Source organism: Vulpes lagopus, chromosome 7, assembly GCF_018345385.1.
Source record: "Vulpes lagopus strain Blue_001 chromosome 7, ASM1834538v1, whole genome shotgun sequence".
Lineage (NCBI taxonomy): Eukaryota > Metazoa > Chordata > Mammalia > Carnivora > Canidae > Vulpes > Vulpes lagopus.
The window spans coordinates 64,465,379-64,479,233 of NC_054830.1; the positions used below are offsets into that span (position 1 = coordinate 64,465,379).

General features: G+C 47.6%; 1 protein-coding gene across 22 annotated transcripts in view; it reads right to left on the reverse strand.

Moving 5' to 3' along the window:
- Positions 1-13,855, reverse strand: part of ZNF618 (zinc finger protein 618) — a 181,487-nt gene that overhangs the window by 28,555 nt on the left and 139,077 nt on the right. For 16 of the 22 annotated variants that reach the window (XM_041762714.1, XM_041762715.1, XM_041762727.1 and 13 more), the window contains 5 exons: positions 11,338-11,427; positions 10,398-10,433; positions 10,228-10,305; positions 3,565-3,624; positions 2,930-3,019 (listed from right to left, as the gene is read on the reverse strand). In XM_041762714.1, coding sequence (XP_041618648.1) covers positions 2,930-3,019; positions 3,565-3,624; positions 10,228-10,305; positions 10,398-10,433; positions 11,338-11,427 — 354 coding nt within the window. The remainder of the gene's footprint in view (positions 1-2,929; positions 3,020-3,564; positions 3,625-10,227; positions 10,306-10,397; positions 10,434-11,337; positions 11,428-13,855) is intronic. The other 6 variants (XM_041762726.1, XM_041762725.1, XM_041762717.1 and 3 more) reach the window with 1 other exon arrangement.

Below are 13,855 nucleotides of genomic sequence, written 5' to 3' on the forward strand. Positions count from 1 at the left end.
CTTTAAAAAAATACACACTGGAAAGAAAGAAGTAGAGCTATCTATATCAGTAGAGGACATCAGTATGTACAAGGAAAATCCTAAGAAAATAACCCAAAAAAGCTATTAGAACTAGTAAGTGGACTTGGCAAAATTTCAGGATACAAATCAATATACAAAATTGTGTTTTTTTGGGGATCCCTGGGTGGCACAGTGGTTTGGCGCCGGCCTTTGGCCCAGGGCGCGATCCTGGAGACCCCGGATCGAATCCCACATCAGGCTCCCGGTGCATGGAGCCTGCCTTCTCCCTCTGCCTGTGTCTCTGCCCCTCTCTCTCTCTCTCTGTGACTATCATAAATAAAAAAATAAAAAAAATTAAAAAAAAAAACAAAAAAACAAAATTGTGTTTTTATGTAATAGCAACAAATAATTGAAAAGTAAAAATCACAATACCAAGAAACATAAAGGATTTAGAGATAATTTTATGGAATATGTGCAAGACCTTTACTCTGAAAATTAGAAACTATTGCTGAGAGAAAAAGACCTAAATACTTGGAGAGATATACCATATTCATAGATTGGAAAACCCAGTATTTTATGATATCTATTCCCTATAAATTGGTCTATAGATTCAGGGTAATCGTAAACAGAATCTCAGCTGGATTTTTTGCAGAATGTGGAAATCAGAAATTCCCCTAATATTTATATGGAAGAGCAAAGTTCCTAAAATTGACAAATATTCCCCCAAAAAAGGGCAAAGCTGAAAAACTGAGAGCACCTGAATTTAAGATTTACTATAAAACTCCAGGAAATAAGACCATATTGGCATAAACATAGACAAATAGATTGACAGACAGAAACTCACGTATACTTACATATTCAACTGATTTTCAGCAAAGGATGCAATGCAATGCAATGGGGAAAGGACAACCCTTTTAATAAATGATGGAACCAGATGTCCATATGGGATACAATGAATTTCAACTCCTACCTCTCACCATTCACAGAAGTTAACTTGAAAAGATCACAGACCTAAATTCAAAGGTGACCCAATAGTTGAGCGTCTGCCTGCCTTTGACTCAGGGTGTGGTCCCAAGGTCCGGGATTTGAGTCCTGCATTGGGCTCCTTGTGGGAAGCCTGCTTCTCCCTCTGCCCTTGCCTCTGTGTGTCTCTCATGAATAGATGGATAAAATCTTAAAAAAAAAAAAAAAAGCTAACCTTACAAAGCTTCTAAAAGATAATTAAGGAGAACAGCTTCACAATCTTGAGGTGGCTAAGACATTCTGGGTAGGATCCAGAAAGCACTAACCATAGAAAAAACGGATAGATCAGACTTTATAAAAAAAAAAACAAAACAAAAACACTTATCAAAAGATACTGTATGAAAATCAAAGGGCATGCTGAAGACAGAGAGAAAATATTCGCATCATATGTGTCTGACAGACGACCTGGATCTAGAACATATAAAGAACTCTTACCACCTAATAATACAAACACCACAAACACAGAAAGGCCAGAATGCTTCAGACAATCTCTAGAGTAAAATATACAAATGGCCAATATGCAGATGAAAAAGTGCTCCAAAAAAAAAAAAAAGTGCTCCACATCATCAATCATTAAGGAAATAACAAATTTGGCTTAATTAACATAATGACCACAGCACATTCACTGCAATAGCTAGAATTAAACAGCCCATCGCCTCCAAACATTGGCAAGCATGTGGAGCAAGGAAAACTCCCCTAAATGGCTGTAAGATGCTATAGAGCCATTTTGGAAGATGGTTTGTAAGCTCTTAAAAAGGTTAAACACGCTCTCCCCTGTGACCTAGCAATTTTATTCCCCAGTACCCAAGAGAAATAAACACATATGCCCTCAAAAAGCCTCCTACAAACACTTCCATAGCTGTTTCATTCATAATAGCCTGAAATGGGAAACAACTGAAGGAAAAAAGTAAATGGCTAAACAAACAGTGATATTTTCACAGAATGGAATATTGCTCAGCAGCCAAAAAGAACAAACTGGTATCTTTAACAAAGTGTGTGAGTCTTAATGACATTTCGCTGAGTGAAAGCAGCCAGACACACAAGAGTATTCTCGTAGGACTCCACTTGTAAGGACTTCTCCTGCAGTCAGTGCAGATCCTTCCGGATACTCTCACCAGACCCAGGGTCCTCAAGCCCAAGCCCTGGGTACACCTGAAGCTGACAAGTCCAGCCCCTAATTCCACATGGGACCCATTAGCATACAAATCTCTAGACCCAAAGGCCAGTGCAGGGGCTGGTTCAACCTTGGCAAGCCAATCTTCTGTTGGATCTAGCCTAAATCTCTCATACCCTCCTAGCCCACATATCTGGAATAGAGCCCCTCTGACACGCAGGAGGGAAGCTGAGACATCAGTGATATTAGGAGAATGGAAAGAAGGTGGGGGTGTCCCACAGGAAGGGCCCTTAGAACTCGTTTCCTTACAGGCCAAGGGAGAAGGGAGAGACTGAGGGCAGCAACAGGATGGGGCCTGTCCAAGGTCATGCAACCCCAGAATCCAGCTGATCAAAACCCAAGGCTTCTGAGTCTTGGCTTAGTGCCCTTTCCAGCTTTCCACCCCTTCGACCACCGAGGGCAGAGAGGGCACCGTCTTGTCTAGGTGACCAGGGCTTAGCCCGGGCTCGGCCATGCACTGGTTCAGACTGAAGCTGTGTCACGTGGCACTGGCTCTTAGGAACCACATGACTCAGAGGTGCTTAGAGGTGGGGACAGGACCACTGGAGGACTTGGAGGAGTGATGCCCCCACCCGGAGTCGATGGTAAGGTGGCCCAGGTCAGACCTGGACGCCTGGAGACTGCCCGGGCCAAGCTCACCTTGGCGTTCACCCTCCCCTGGCCAAGCCTCAGCCTGTGGCTCGCCCACCCCTCCCCCTACTCCCCCAGCCCCCAACCAGAGAAGGTACTCACTGATGGGGGCGTGTAAGGCCACGTGCTCCTGGTAGGGTGTGTAGTACTTGTACTGCTTGCCGCAGAACTCACAGGTGTAATTGCCAGTTTCTGTCCAAGGAGAGGAAAGTGTGGGAATGGGCACCTGGCTCCCATCAAGCAGCAGCAGCATGCTCCCTCCCTCCAACTCCCCCCACCCCCCCACCATCCTGGGACCAACTACAGTCAAGAGTCCACTGAAGTCTGACTGCCTGGGTTCAAATCCCAGCTACTCCACGTCCAGCCGTGTGACCTTGGGCAAATCTCTTAACCTCTCTGTGCCTCAGTCTTCCTATCCGTGAACGGGGTTAGTAATAGGACCACCTTCTAGGATTGCTGCGAGGATTAAATTCATATGTCAAGTGCTTAGAACAGTACCTGGCACACGCTGTTTCTCCAACACACCACCCCCAGGCCCTGGTGCTCAGGAAATGTGTGGTGATCTGAGTTGACCCCCCAGTGCCAACCTCTCGCTCAGCCCCTTTGCAAGCCCTGCCCTCTGCAATGGCCACACTTGGGTCCCTTCGTCTACAGGACCTTCCCCGCCCCCAAGCACCCCCACCCCAAGCAGGAGGGGTCACGTCTTCCTCTCAGGTCCCACCAGACTTTATCTTTACCTCTCTTTTGGCACTGCCTAACTTCTTTCTTCTTAAAAATTTCTGATGTAATATTGTTCACTGGGGGAAAATTATAAAATACTGATAAATATAAATACAAAATTTAAAGAGTAAGAGAAATTTCAATCATCTGTCATTCCCAAACAAAGAGGAACGGCTACCCCTTAGGGTGGAGGGCGCAACCTTGCCAGCCACCCAGGCCCCACCCCTCACTCCCATCTCATCCGGAGCTGGCTTCTCTCCCTGACATCATCTGTCTGGCTCCGGTGGGCCTTGAATTAAGCGGCCCTGATCCATATCCTCTCTGTAACCTGGTGTATTCAATCGACAATACTTTGTGGACATCTTGCTCAATCAATAAACATTGATCCCTACTGCATTTATTGGCTGCACGGTTCCCACTGGACTTTGAAATCTGCTGAGCCAGTCTCCTACACCAGGGGATGCTTTAGATCGTCTCAAAATTTTTCCCTTACTAAAAAAAAAAAAAAAAAAAAAATGCTGTGATCTATATCCCTGTTTGGCCCTTTGCTCATTATTTTTCATATGCTGCAAAATAAAGATTATTGTGCATAATCTTGGCTCATTATTTCCTCAGAATAAATTAAGGGTATGCATTTTTAAGGCTTTTGTTAACCAGAGCACCAATTACTTATATCAACAGGTTGGACCAGGGGCGTTTGGGTTGCTCAGATGGTTAAGCTTCTGCCTTCAGTTCAGGTCATGATCCAGGGGTCCTAGGACTGGGTCTCACGGTCCTAGGACTGGGTCTCACGGCGGTTCCCACCTCAATGGAGAGTCTGCTTTCTCCCTGTGCCTCTCTTTTCCCTGGCTTGTGCTCTGTCTCCCTCTCTCAAAAGAGTAAGTAAAATCTTTTTAAAAAAACAAACAAAAGCTGGGCCAATTTTCATCCCAATCAGAAAGATGCGCATTACTGGGGGAACTATCCTGCACTGCCACTTTCATTTTGTATTTGTTTGAGTTTTAAGGAAACTGACCATTTTTCATGTTTAATTCACTGCAGTTTTTCTTTTGTGACTTTCCCATTTGTGTTCACAGCCAATGTTTCCACAGGCATATTTTTTTTAATTGCCAAGAACTCTGTAGACTAAGGACATCAACAATTTTGTTCTATGTATTACAAGTATTTTTTTTCTCAACTGTGTGGTTTTTAAATTCTGTGTATGTTTTTTCTCTCAATATTGACTTAGAGGACATTTTCATAAGTAACTTTTATAACTGATTCATGAACACTGGAAAAAAAATATACTATTTGCCATTGATAGGCTTCAAAGTTCTTAGACCAGCTGTACTAATAATATTTTTCAAACCCTATATTCCTATTTGTCCATGTGCTCTATTAAAGACTGAATGTTGTGATCAATCCTTCTTTTTTTGGGATGCCTAGGTGGCTCAGTGGTTGAGCGTTTGCGCCTTCGGCCTAGGGCGTGATCCCAGGGTCCCGGGATCAAGTCCCATATCGTGCTCCCCCGCAGGGAGCCTGCGTCTCCCTCTGCCTGCCTCTGCCTCTCTCTTTCATGAATAAATAAATAAAATCTTTAAAAAAACTTTTTAAAATAAAAATAAAATAAAAAGATAGTTGGTAAATGCCAGCACAAAATGCTGAGGAAAAGCAGTCATGGTTCCTGCTGTCAAGGAGCTTACAGTCTGGAAAAGGAGACAGAAAAACCAAATAATCACACAAACAAACTTAAACCTGCAGCCACAATATGTGCTCTTAAAGGAGACATCTATGGTGCTATGAAATCCTAACAAGGAATTCAATTTAGTTAAGGAAGCAAGAGCAAGTTCCCTGAGAAAGATAAAAGATGAAGAATTAACTAGGGTGTCTCTAATAAATCATTATTTCAAATTAACCAGAGAGCCTTTGTCTTCTAATAAAAGAAATCATGCCATTTGCTTTTATTGCTATAATTGACTTGATTTTACTTGTTTTATGTTTTGGTTCTTTCTATTTTCATGTTCTACCCTTTCTGGTTTCTTTCCTTCCTTTTCAGTTGTCTGAGGCATGAAATCTTCTGTCTTTCCAACCACTCTCTGATATTTCATTATTTTCCAATATTCTCCTTTGTTTTACACAGCATGTAAGGTACATCTGTCTGTCACAGATAAGGAGAAAATTATATTTTCAAGTCTATTACCATTGAGAAAGGTAGCTTAACTGTGCTTCTCAAACTTGAGCAGATTTGAGAATCATCTAGAAAGGCAATTACATCACAGATTGCTGGGTTCCACACTGGGATTCTGATTCCCTGGGTCTGGAGTGGAGCCTATGAATTCATCTTTCTTTCTTTTTTTTTTTTCCTTTTTAAAGATTTTATTTATTTATTCATGAGAGACACAGAGAGAGAAGCAGGCTCCCTCAGGGGAGCCCGATGCAGGACTTGATCCCAGGAGCCCCAGATCATGACCTGACGCGAAGGCAGATGCTCAACCACTGAGCCACCCAGGAGCCCCAAGGATTTACACTTCTGATAAGCTGCTGCTGGTCTGGGGCGACACCGTGGGAAGGCCTGGTTTAACCTACCCTACCGTACCCTTCACCTATTCCTTCCTTCTCGTATTCTTACAATTCATTTTTAACACTGTAGAATGAACTTTGTCTCTTGCATTCAATTTCATAATGAGATTCACAACATTTTAAACTTGTTTCTAGTTTATCTGGTTTTAACATTGTAAGTCCTCCTGTGCTATGAATTCATTCCTCACCACTGGAGTGTATTCTATGAATTTTTTTGAAGATAGGTTCATAGGAAAACTGTGTTTTCAAGCCCTCATTTTTCCCTTTACTTATAAATTACAATTTGTCTAAATATAAAATTCTTCGATTACAACCTTTTCCCTCCAAAATATATTTCATTATCTTCTTGCATTTAGTAGTATACAGAGCCTGAGGCAAGTCCCCCTTGGATCCATCAGTTAATAACTGGCTTTTCTTATGCCTAGATGCCTGCATATATTTTCCTTTATATTTAAGTTTTAAAAAGTCACTAAGATCTACTGAATTATGGGTCTCTTTATATTAAGGTAGATGATAGCCCAATCCCCTGTCATCCCTTGACATATGACAAGCCCTTAAGTCTGCATACATGGGTCTATGTTTAGCAAATGTTTTTTCTCTTGTATCTGGAGTATCTGGAAATGGCTCCCCAGCCTCCATATTCAGCTTGTTTTCCCTTTGTTATCTTGATCTGTTCAGGTCTCTCCTGCCTGTAATTAGTTCCATTTCTGCAGATCAACTCTGCTCTTTACGATGCACAATGTAGGCTGTAACTGTATTTTCTATTTCTCTGCAGTCCTTCACTCCTTTCTCTGCCTCTTTGTTTCATCCTGCTGCTCTGTCACCATAGAATTCAGGCTCCTCTTTCACAGGAGTCATGCTACGGACTGAACTGAGGCCCCACCCTCCAATTCAACTGTGGATGGGTGTCTGGAGATGGGGCCTGTGGGAGGTAATTGGGTTGTGTTGGGGTCATGAGGGTGGGCCCCTCCTATCTGGATCAGTGCCCTTCTAACAAGAGACACCGAGAAGCCTGTTTGCACTGGTCTCCCACCATGTGAGAGCACAGACGGAAGGGGGCCATTTGCAAGCCACAAGGAGGGTTCTCACCAGAACCTGACCAGGCTGGCACTTTGATCTCAGACTTCCAGCCTCTGGAACTGTGAGAAAATAAAGTTGTTTGTGCCATCCAGTCTGGTATTTTGTTATGACAGTCCAAGCAGCCTAAGATAAGTCATATTTTCTTATATTCAATTGTGGTTGTCAAACAGAATTTTCTTCCAGATTATGTAGTAGGTCATTTTCAGGCATATGCTTTTCCCCTCTGAGTCTCCTAAATTCTGTCTTCTTATGTGGAATTTTTACAGTTTCATGCTTTTTTTTTTAATTTAAAAAATTTCTCAAGTTACTCTTCCTTAGCCACATGTAAGAATCAAACTGCAGATGAATCCACACGTATCGTTTTCAGTAGATAAGTGTGACCTGTCCTTGGGCCTCCTGTTATCAGCATAGACCACTACCACGGTAGTGATTCTCGGATCTGCAGCTGGAGAGCAAGCTGACATGCAAGACCCCTGTGGCCAACTCTCTCCTTCTAGAAGGATTCCTTTGCTATCATGGCTCCATCTTCCTTCTCCCTAAGTACCCAATTCTTCAATTTGCTCAGATGACATGGATATGGAAGGTACACTTCCCAGCATGCACTGCTCCTGGGTTTTTTCCTCTTCTGAGACCCACAAAGTTCAACGTGTGGCAAAGTCCCTTCTTGGGGCTCTGTGCCTCCCATGGCTCCTCTTAACTCTATACTTCGTCATTTTTAGGGTTCTGTGACCTTGGCCTGGCTGAAACCCAAGACGTAGCATTCTTATCTCATAAGGCAGCTCCTGAGTGGTAACAGGAGATGCTCACACTATTTTAGCAAACTCAGTTCCATAATGTCAAGCTGGGAACATGCAGGGAGCCAAACCCAGTTCCGTTTTCTCAATATAATTCCCAACTGCTTATGGCGTGGGTCAATTCCTCCCAGGTCCTAGCACTGGTTATCTGTACGACTTAGTTACTGATACACAGAACAAGTTTCATCTAGTTCTGTACTTTCCTGGGCAATAGGTACCACTTATTTAATGCCTTCCATGCATGTGTTAAGGACTACACTGACTCCTTTGCAAACATGACTTCATCCAATCTCCATGACAATCCCGAGAGGGGAGTTTTCTTGTCATCACCCGATTCTTGAGTTAAGAAAACTGTGGATTAGGGAGGTCATAAAGCATGCAGGGCGTCACACAGGTAATAAGTGTAGAGCTGGGGTTCAGAGATGAGATGCTCTAAAGCTCCCACTCTTGGCCATCTCTTGGCTCACTCATTTGTTAGACCCTGAATACAAGCCAGGGGCTGGGCTAGTCCCTTCCAGCACACATCCTCCAATGAACTTACAGAGCAGAGAGATGTTCTTGTCCCCAACTTACGGATGAATCAAAGGACACTCAGAAGGAGGTAAGTAAACAGTGAACTGATGATGTCAGCATTCAAACCTGCACCTGATTCTAATTCTAGTTTCATAATTATGATGTTATAGATGGAAGGGCAGTACTATTCTGGGGCAGGTGGTACTAAGACGGCAGGTCGCAGATTCTGCTGTCCCCGTCCCGTGTCTGTCTGCGACTGTCCATTATAAAACATGTCTGGTTCACATGTGGGTTTCCCCGCAGTTTAACTCTTAGCAGTCTTAGTATTGAGAACTTCATTTTTTTATAGAGAGGAAACAGGTCATATGCAGAGTAAACACATGATGAGCACTGTGCTAGCCACTTCCCAGATCCTGTTCCAATTCCAGAGTGCTTCAGATTTCAAAGAAACCAACAAATCACCCTCTCCCACGAAAGAGGAAAGAGGGAGAAAAAGGAAGGGGGTGGTGGGGTAGGATGACGACCCAGTCAATGCCTTCCAAACATCAGGGCCAAGCTCCACCCCAAGGAGCATCTCCAGCTGGCAATTTGAACCTCTCCATTTTAGTGCCCTGAGATTTCCTCACACCTTCATTCAGTGTCTGTGTGATATTTTTGCAAGCTGCCTTAAATCCTTATTGTAATGAGAGTCAACAAAGGTCTTTCCTTGTGTGATAAGCTTGGAGGGGGAATATGAGTCCCCCAAGAGCTGGACTAGACACCTCTCAGGTGCTGACTCCACCCCATCCAATCTTCTAGAATCAGCCAAAATGGTCCTCCTAAAATGTCAATCTGAGCAAGTCCCTTCCCCACTTGGTAAATTCTCTAGCTCATTTCTCTCAGAGTAAAGTCAAGATGCCTTCCTCTGGCATTCAAGGCTCTCTAAGACCTGAACTCAGATCCTGATTTGCCTTTCAACTCCCTAGAACAAGCACTGTCTCTCCCACCTCCACCCTAGGAAGCAAGAGCTCATGCCCCATCCTGGGCCCCAGCGCAGAAGCCTCCCTGACTCCCAAGGTTGGTCAGGTGCCTCCCCGGCCCCCACGGCTCCCTGTGTTTCAGGTTATGCTGTGCTGACCTACTGTCCCCTCCCTGTGTGAAGTACCCAAGGGCAGGGCCACAACCACCCCAGCCACTGCTGTGTTCTCACCACATTCAACACAAGTGTGCTGAGAAGAGGTAGGGAGCAAGCAGGTGTGGCTCCTGCCCGCAGGAGTTTAATGGGACAAGGAGAGAGTGTCAGCACGCGGCTCCCCCGGACGGCTTCATATGCCGATGAACCCCTTCAATTGCAGATGACAACAAGCGTTTATTTTCCGAGCACCTATTATGTACCAGGCACTGTGCTAACAGGTGATTTACATTCATGATCTCATTTAATCCCCCAACAAACCTTCGGGGAAATGTAGTCCTCATTGACAGCTGAGGAGCCGAGGCTCAGGACGGCTAACAGACTACCAGGGCACCAAGCATGTGCTACATCCACTGCCCTGACCTTGACCCTGTGCTCTTCTGCTCCTCCTCGAAAGCTGACCTCCTAAGACTGGCCCATTTGACAGGTGGGCAAAGTGAGGTATAAGGAAGCCAGGGGTCACCGGCCAGAACCCTGTTTGTGGGATGAGTGGAAGCCACCCCCCTCCAATGGCAAGCCGCCACCCTCCAGCCCAGCCCAGCCCTAGAGAGAGGCCCGCATACTTGGCCCGATTTTCTGGAATGGTTCCGGGGGTTCCTCCTTCACCTCGTCAGTGGCCACAACACCTTGGTCGAAGGGGTCTGTGGGAGAACACACAGCCCTTAGCGCCCTGGTTACTGGGTCTTGGGAGCCCAGCCGGGGACAGGGAGGTGGGCAGTCACCAAGGACTTACCTGCCCGATTCTCAGGGGCCCCTTCCACACTAAAGACTGTGCCCGGGCGGGAGGCAGCGGCCACAGAAGGAAGGAAGCAAACAGAAGCCCCGTTAGTCCCTGCCCACAGCTGCCTCTGCCCAGCACTCCCAGCCTCTGGGACCCAGGAGAGCCCCCTTGGCCAATGTGAGCGCCCCAGAAAGCCAGGGGCCACAGGAGGGCATATCCCAATCAGGATGCAGCCTGTGCCTCCACTTGTCATCCTCCCCATGGGCGAGGGCCCAACCCGGAGGTGGGCAGATGCTATCTGCCCGGCCTGTTTCTGGATCGCTGACAGCCACTCGAGGGCCCAGGGCAGGGGAACAAGAGGAAGAGACCAGGAGGAGAAAAAGAGGACAAGCCAGTGACAATGGGTAGCAGGGGCCTGGTTGTCACAACCTGCGACAGGCCAGGATGTGGGGCTAGAGAGGGAGCCCCCTCCATCTTTTCCAGGTTCAAGACCCTATTTCTGGATTGAGATTCTAAAAATAAATTACCTAAATTTATTGTTCTAATTTCTAACAATATAACCCAAGACACTAAAATACCATCATTCATCTTAAAAAACTGGTTTAATTTCATCAGAGCATGTGACTACTCGGTATGAAATTGTAAAATGCATTGACATGAAATTGCTAAAATTCGACGGACTGACCTACAAAAAAATGGCAATTTCACTTGGGTTACCCTAACCCTCAGTATGTATGGGGACCTTCTCTCTCCCCAAATCCTCAAGGGTCGGCCACTCCACTCATGGTCTGACTGCCACGGTCTGACTGACCTTCCTCAGGGGTGGGAGGAGAGAGAGGACACCTGGGGTGGAGGGGACAGATGAGTGGCCCTGGCCGGGCGCAGGGGTGGAGGGTTGCAGGTGCCACTCTTCACACGACTCTACTCACTACAAGTGAGGGGCCTAACTCACCATCCACGGCGTGTAGGTCTCGGTGTTCCTGGAAACAGCTGTAGTACTTGTACTTCTTCCCACAGATGTCACACGTGTACCTGAAATTGTCTGCAGGGGATGCAAAGACACATGTAGTTACTGAGACTTTTGTCACTTGAGGTGGGGGTGGGGTTTCTTGAGGGGGAGGGCAGCTCGTCTGCCTCAGGAACCAAACACGGGACTATCCCACACTGGCCCCAACTGGTGACCCATGGACAATCGGTCCTGGGAGTGTTAGGCGTTTTCTACACCAGGGAGCTAGGAGAGCCTCGAAGCAACTTTCAAACCAACCCCCAGTCCCACGCCTCGTGAGCCAAGCTCCTAAGGGCCCGGCCCCACCTCAAGTGACACTCAGTTGAGGTTGAGGTTACAGGAGAGTAACTATCTCTCCTGTTACAGGAGAGTTGAGGTTACAGGAGAGTAACTATCACCGAAGCTACTGCTTCCTGGGCACTGCACGTGCGAGGTGCCAGGCCAGGCCCTTCCTCTGCCTTTCCTCTGTTAGTCCTTGTGACCGAACACGAAGTAGTAACCCATTTAACACACGTGAAGACTGAGGATCAGGAGAGACCTGTCCCCCAAGCCACACAGCTACGAGGGCCTGTGGTGGGTAGCTTCCCAATGACCCTGGCTTTTCGGCGTTCACGTCCCGTGCGATCCCCTCCCCTTGACCCTGAGCAGGATCTACCGACTTGCTCCTAAGGGAAGAGAATGCGAGAAAGCGATGGGATGTCACTTCTGAGAGTAGGTTACAAAAGATTGTGACTCTCGTCTCGCTCACATGAGCTGCCCAATGGAGCACACCATATGGCAGCCGCTGGTGCACAGCCAGTGGGCACGGAGGCCCGTGGCCCCACAGCCTGGGAAGCACCCATCCTAACAGCCACGTGACTGAGTGAGCATGGAAGCAGCTCCTTCCCCGGCTGAGCCTTGAGAGGAGAGACCGCAGCCTGGCCAACACGTCCCCTGCCCGGAGACCCCCAGCCAAAGGCTCCGGTGAAGCCACGTCCAAGTTCTGACCACACAAGCCTAGATAACCAATGTTGGTTTAAGTCATTCAGTTCTGGGGAATGTGTTAAAGGCAACAGATGATGAATAGAGGGCCAGAGTGTGGACGATCCCTCTACCCAAATTCCGAGGCTGGACTCATGCAGGACATGGCTCTCACCACGCACCAGCATGGACCCCCTGTGTGTATCCCTTGGGCAGATCTAGGGATGGCCCATCCACCCCTCTTCCTGATATGGCCCAGCACAGGGACACTGAGTGGCTTGCCCAAGGCTGTGCACTAGGATAAGGAGTCTTGGCTAAGATTCCGATATTCACTTAACTCCAAGCCGTAGCTAAGTGAGCGCACACGGCCCCCCTGTCTGCATAAAACACCTTCCACTCCTGACTCAGGCACCAGCCTTCTGGCTCTTCTGCTCCCCAGCACTCAAATACAGGATGTGATGAGACTCCCTCCATCCCAAAGCCGCAAGGCCAGGCGATTCTATGGGAAGGTTTCTGGCCCCTGCTTAGCTGAACTTGGGGGCACAGATGACACCAGCCATCTCCTTGCCTCTGCCCCCACCGCTTCCACTGCACCTGCAGTCTCAAAATACCCTGGCAGATGCCAGGGCCACAGAGACTAACTGGTCCCCAAGCGAGGCACACACAGTCATTCGGAGGGTCTGGGGACCAGGCATGCCACCATCCATCCCACCACGGCCTACCATCTCCATGCTCACACCTGAACTAGGCGGGCAGTGGTGGTGGGAGGCAGTGGGGCGTGGACGAGGAGAGACCTGGTCCTGCTCTGTCTCACCCAGACTGCCAGCAAGTGCTCACCCCACCTCAGGATTCACCTTCCCTTCTCTTCCCCCTAACTGGAGGGAACAGGTGGGTGGTAATGAGCAGATTGCCAGGGCCTCTCCCAGGCTGGCCATTGTAGGATTCCAAGTCTGGCTCGAGCTTCAATCCAGTCCAGACAAGAGCCTCCCCCTCACCCCCATCCATCGCCCCATCGTGTCCCATCTGGACCATAATTGTCTCTCTCGGTGCTAGATACCAGGCAACACAGGTGAAGAAGTCAAGGCCATCCAGGGTCTGGTTCCAGAGGGGGCCCGGAACCAGCCTGAAATACCTCTCCCCCACTAGCCAGTGCCGGTCACCCTCCACAGCTGCTGGCAGCACACCTCACCTCTGCTCACACAGCCCTCCCACCACTTCCAATAAAACGAGAACTCCCAGCTCTCTGCCACTGAGAAGCTCTGCTGAATCCACTACTTCTTCTCAGTGCAGGTGGGGACCACACTCCTGGACCCACCCAAGGCAGCGTAGATTAGAGCAAGCAGTTCTCGCCGAAGGAAGAAAGGCAAAATAGTTTTCTGTCAGTGAAACCACGTTTTCAGAACCTCCACGAGAGCCCAGGAATGGCACTGCGAATCCCCCCGGGGAGAGGGGCTCTGCAGTCAGACTGGCTGACCCCAACCCGGCTCGGCCACCCTCCAGGGTG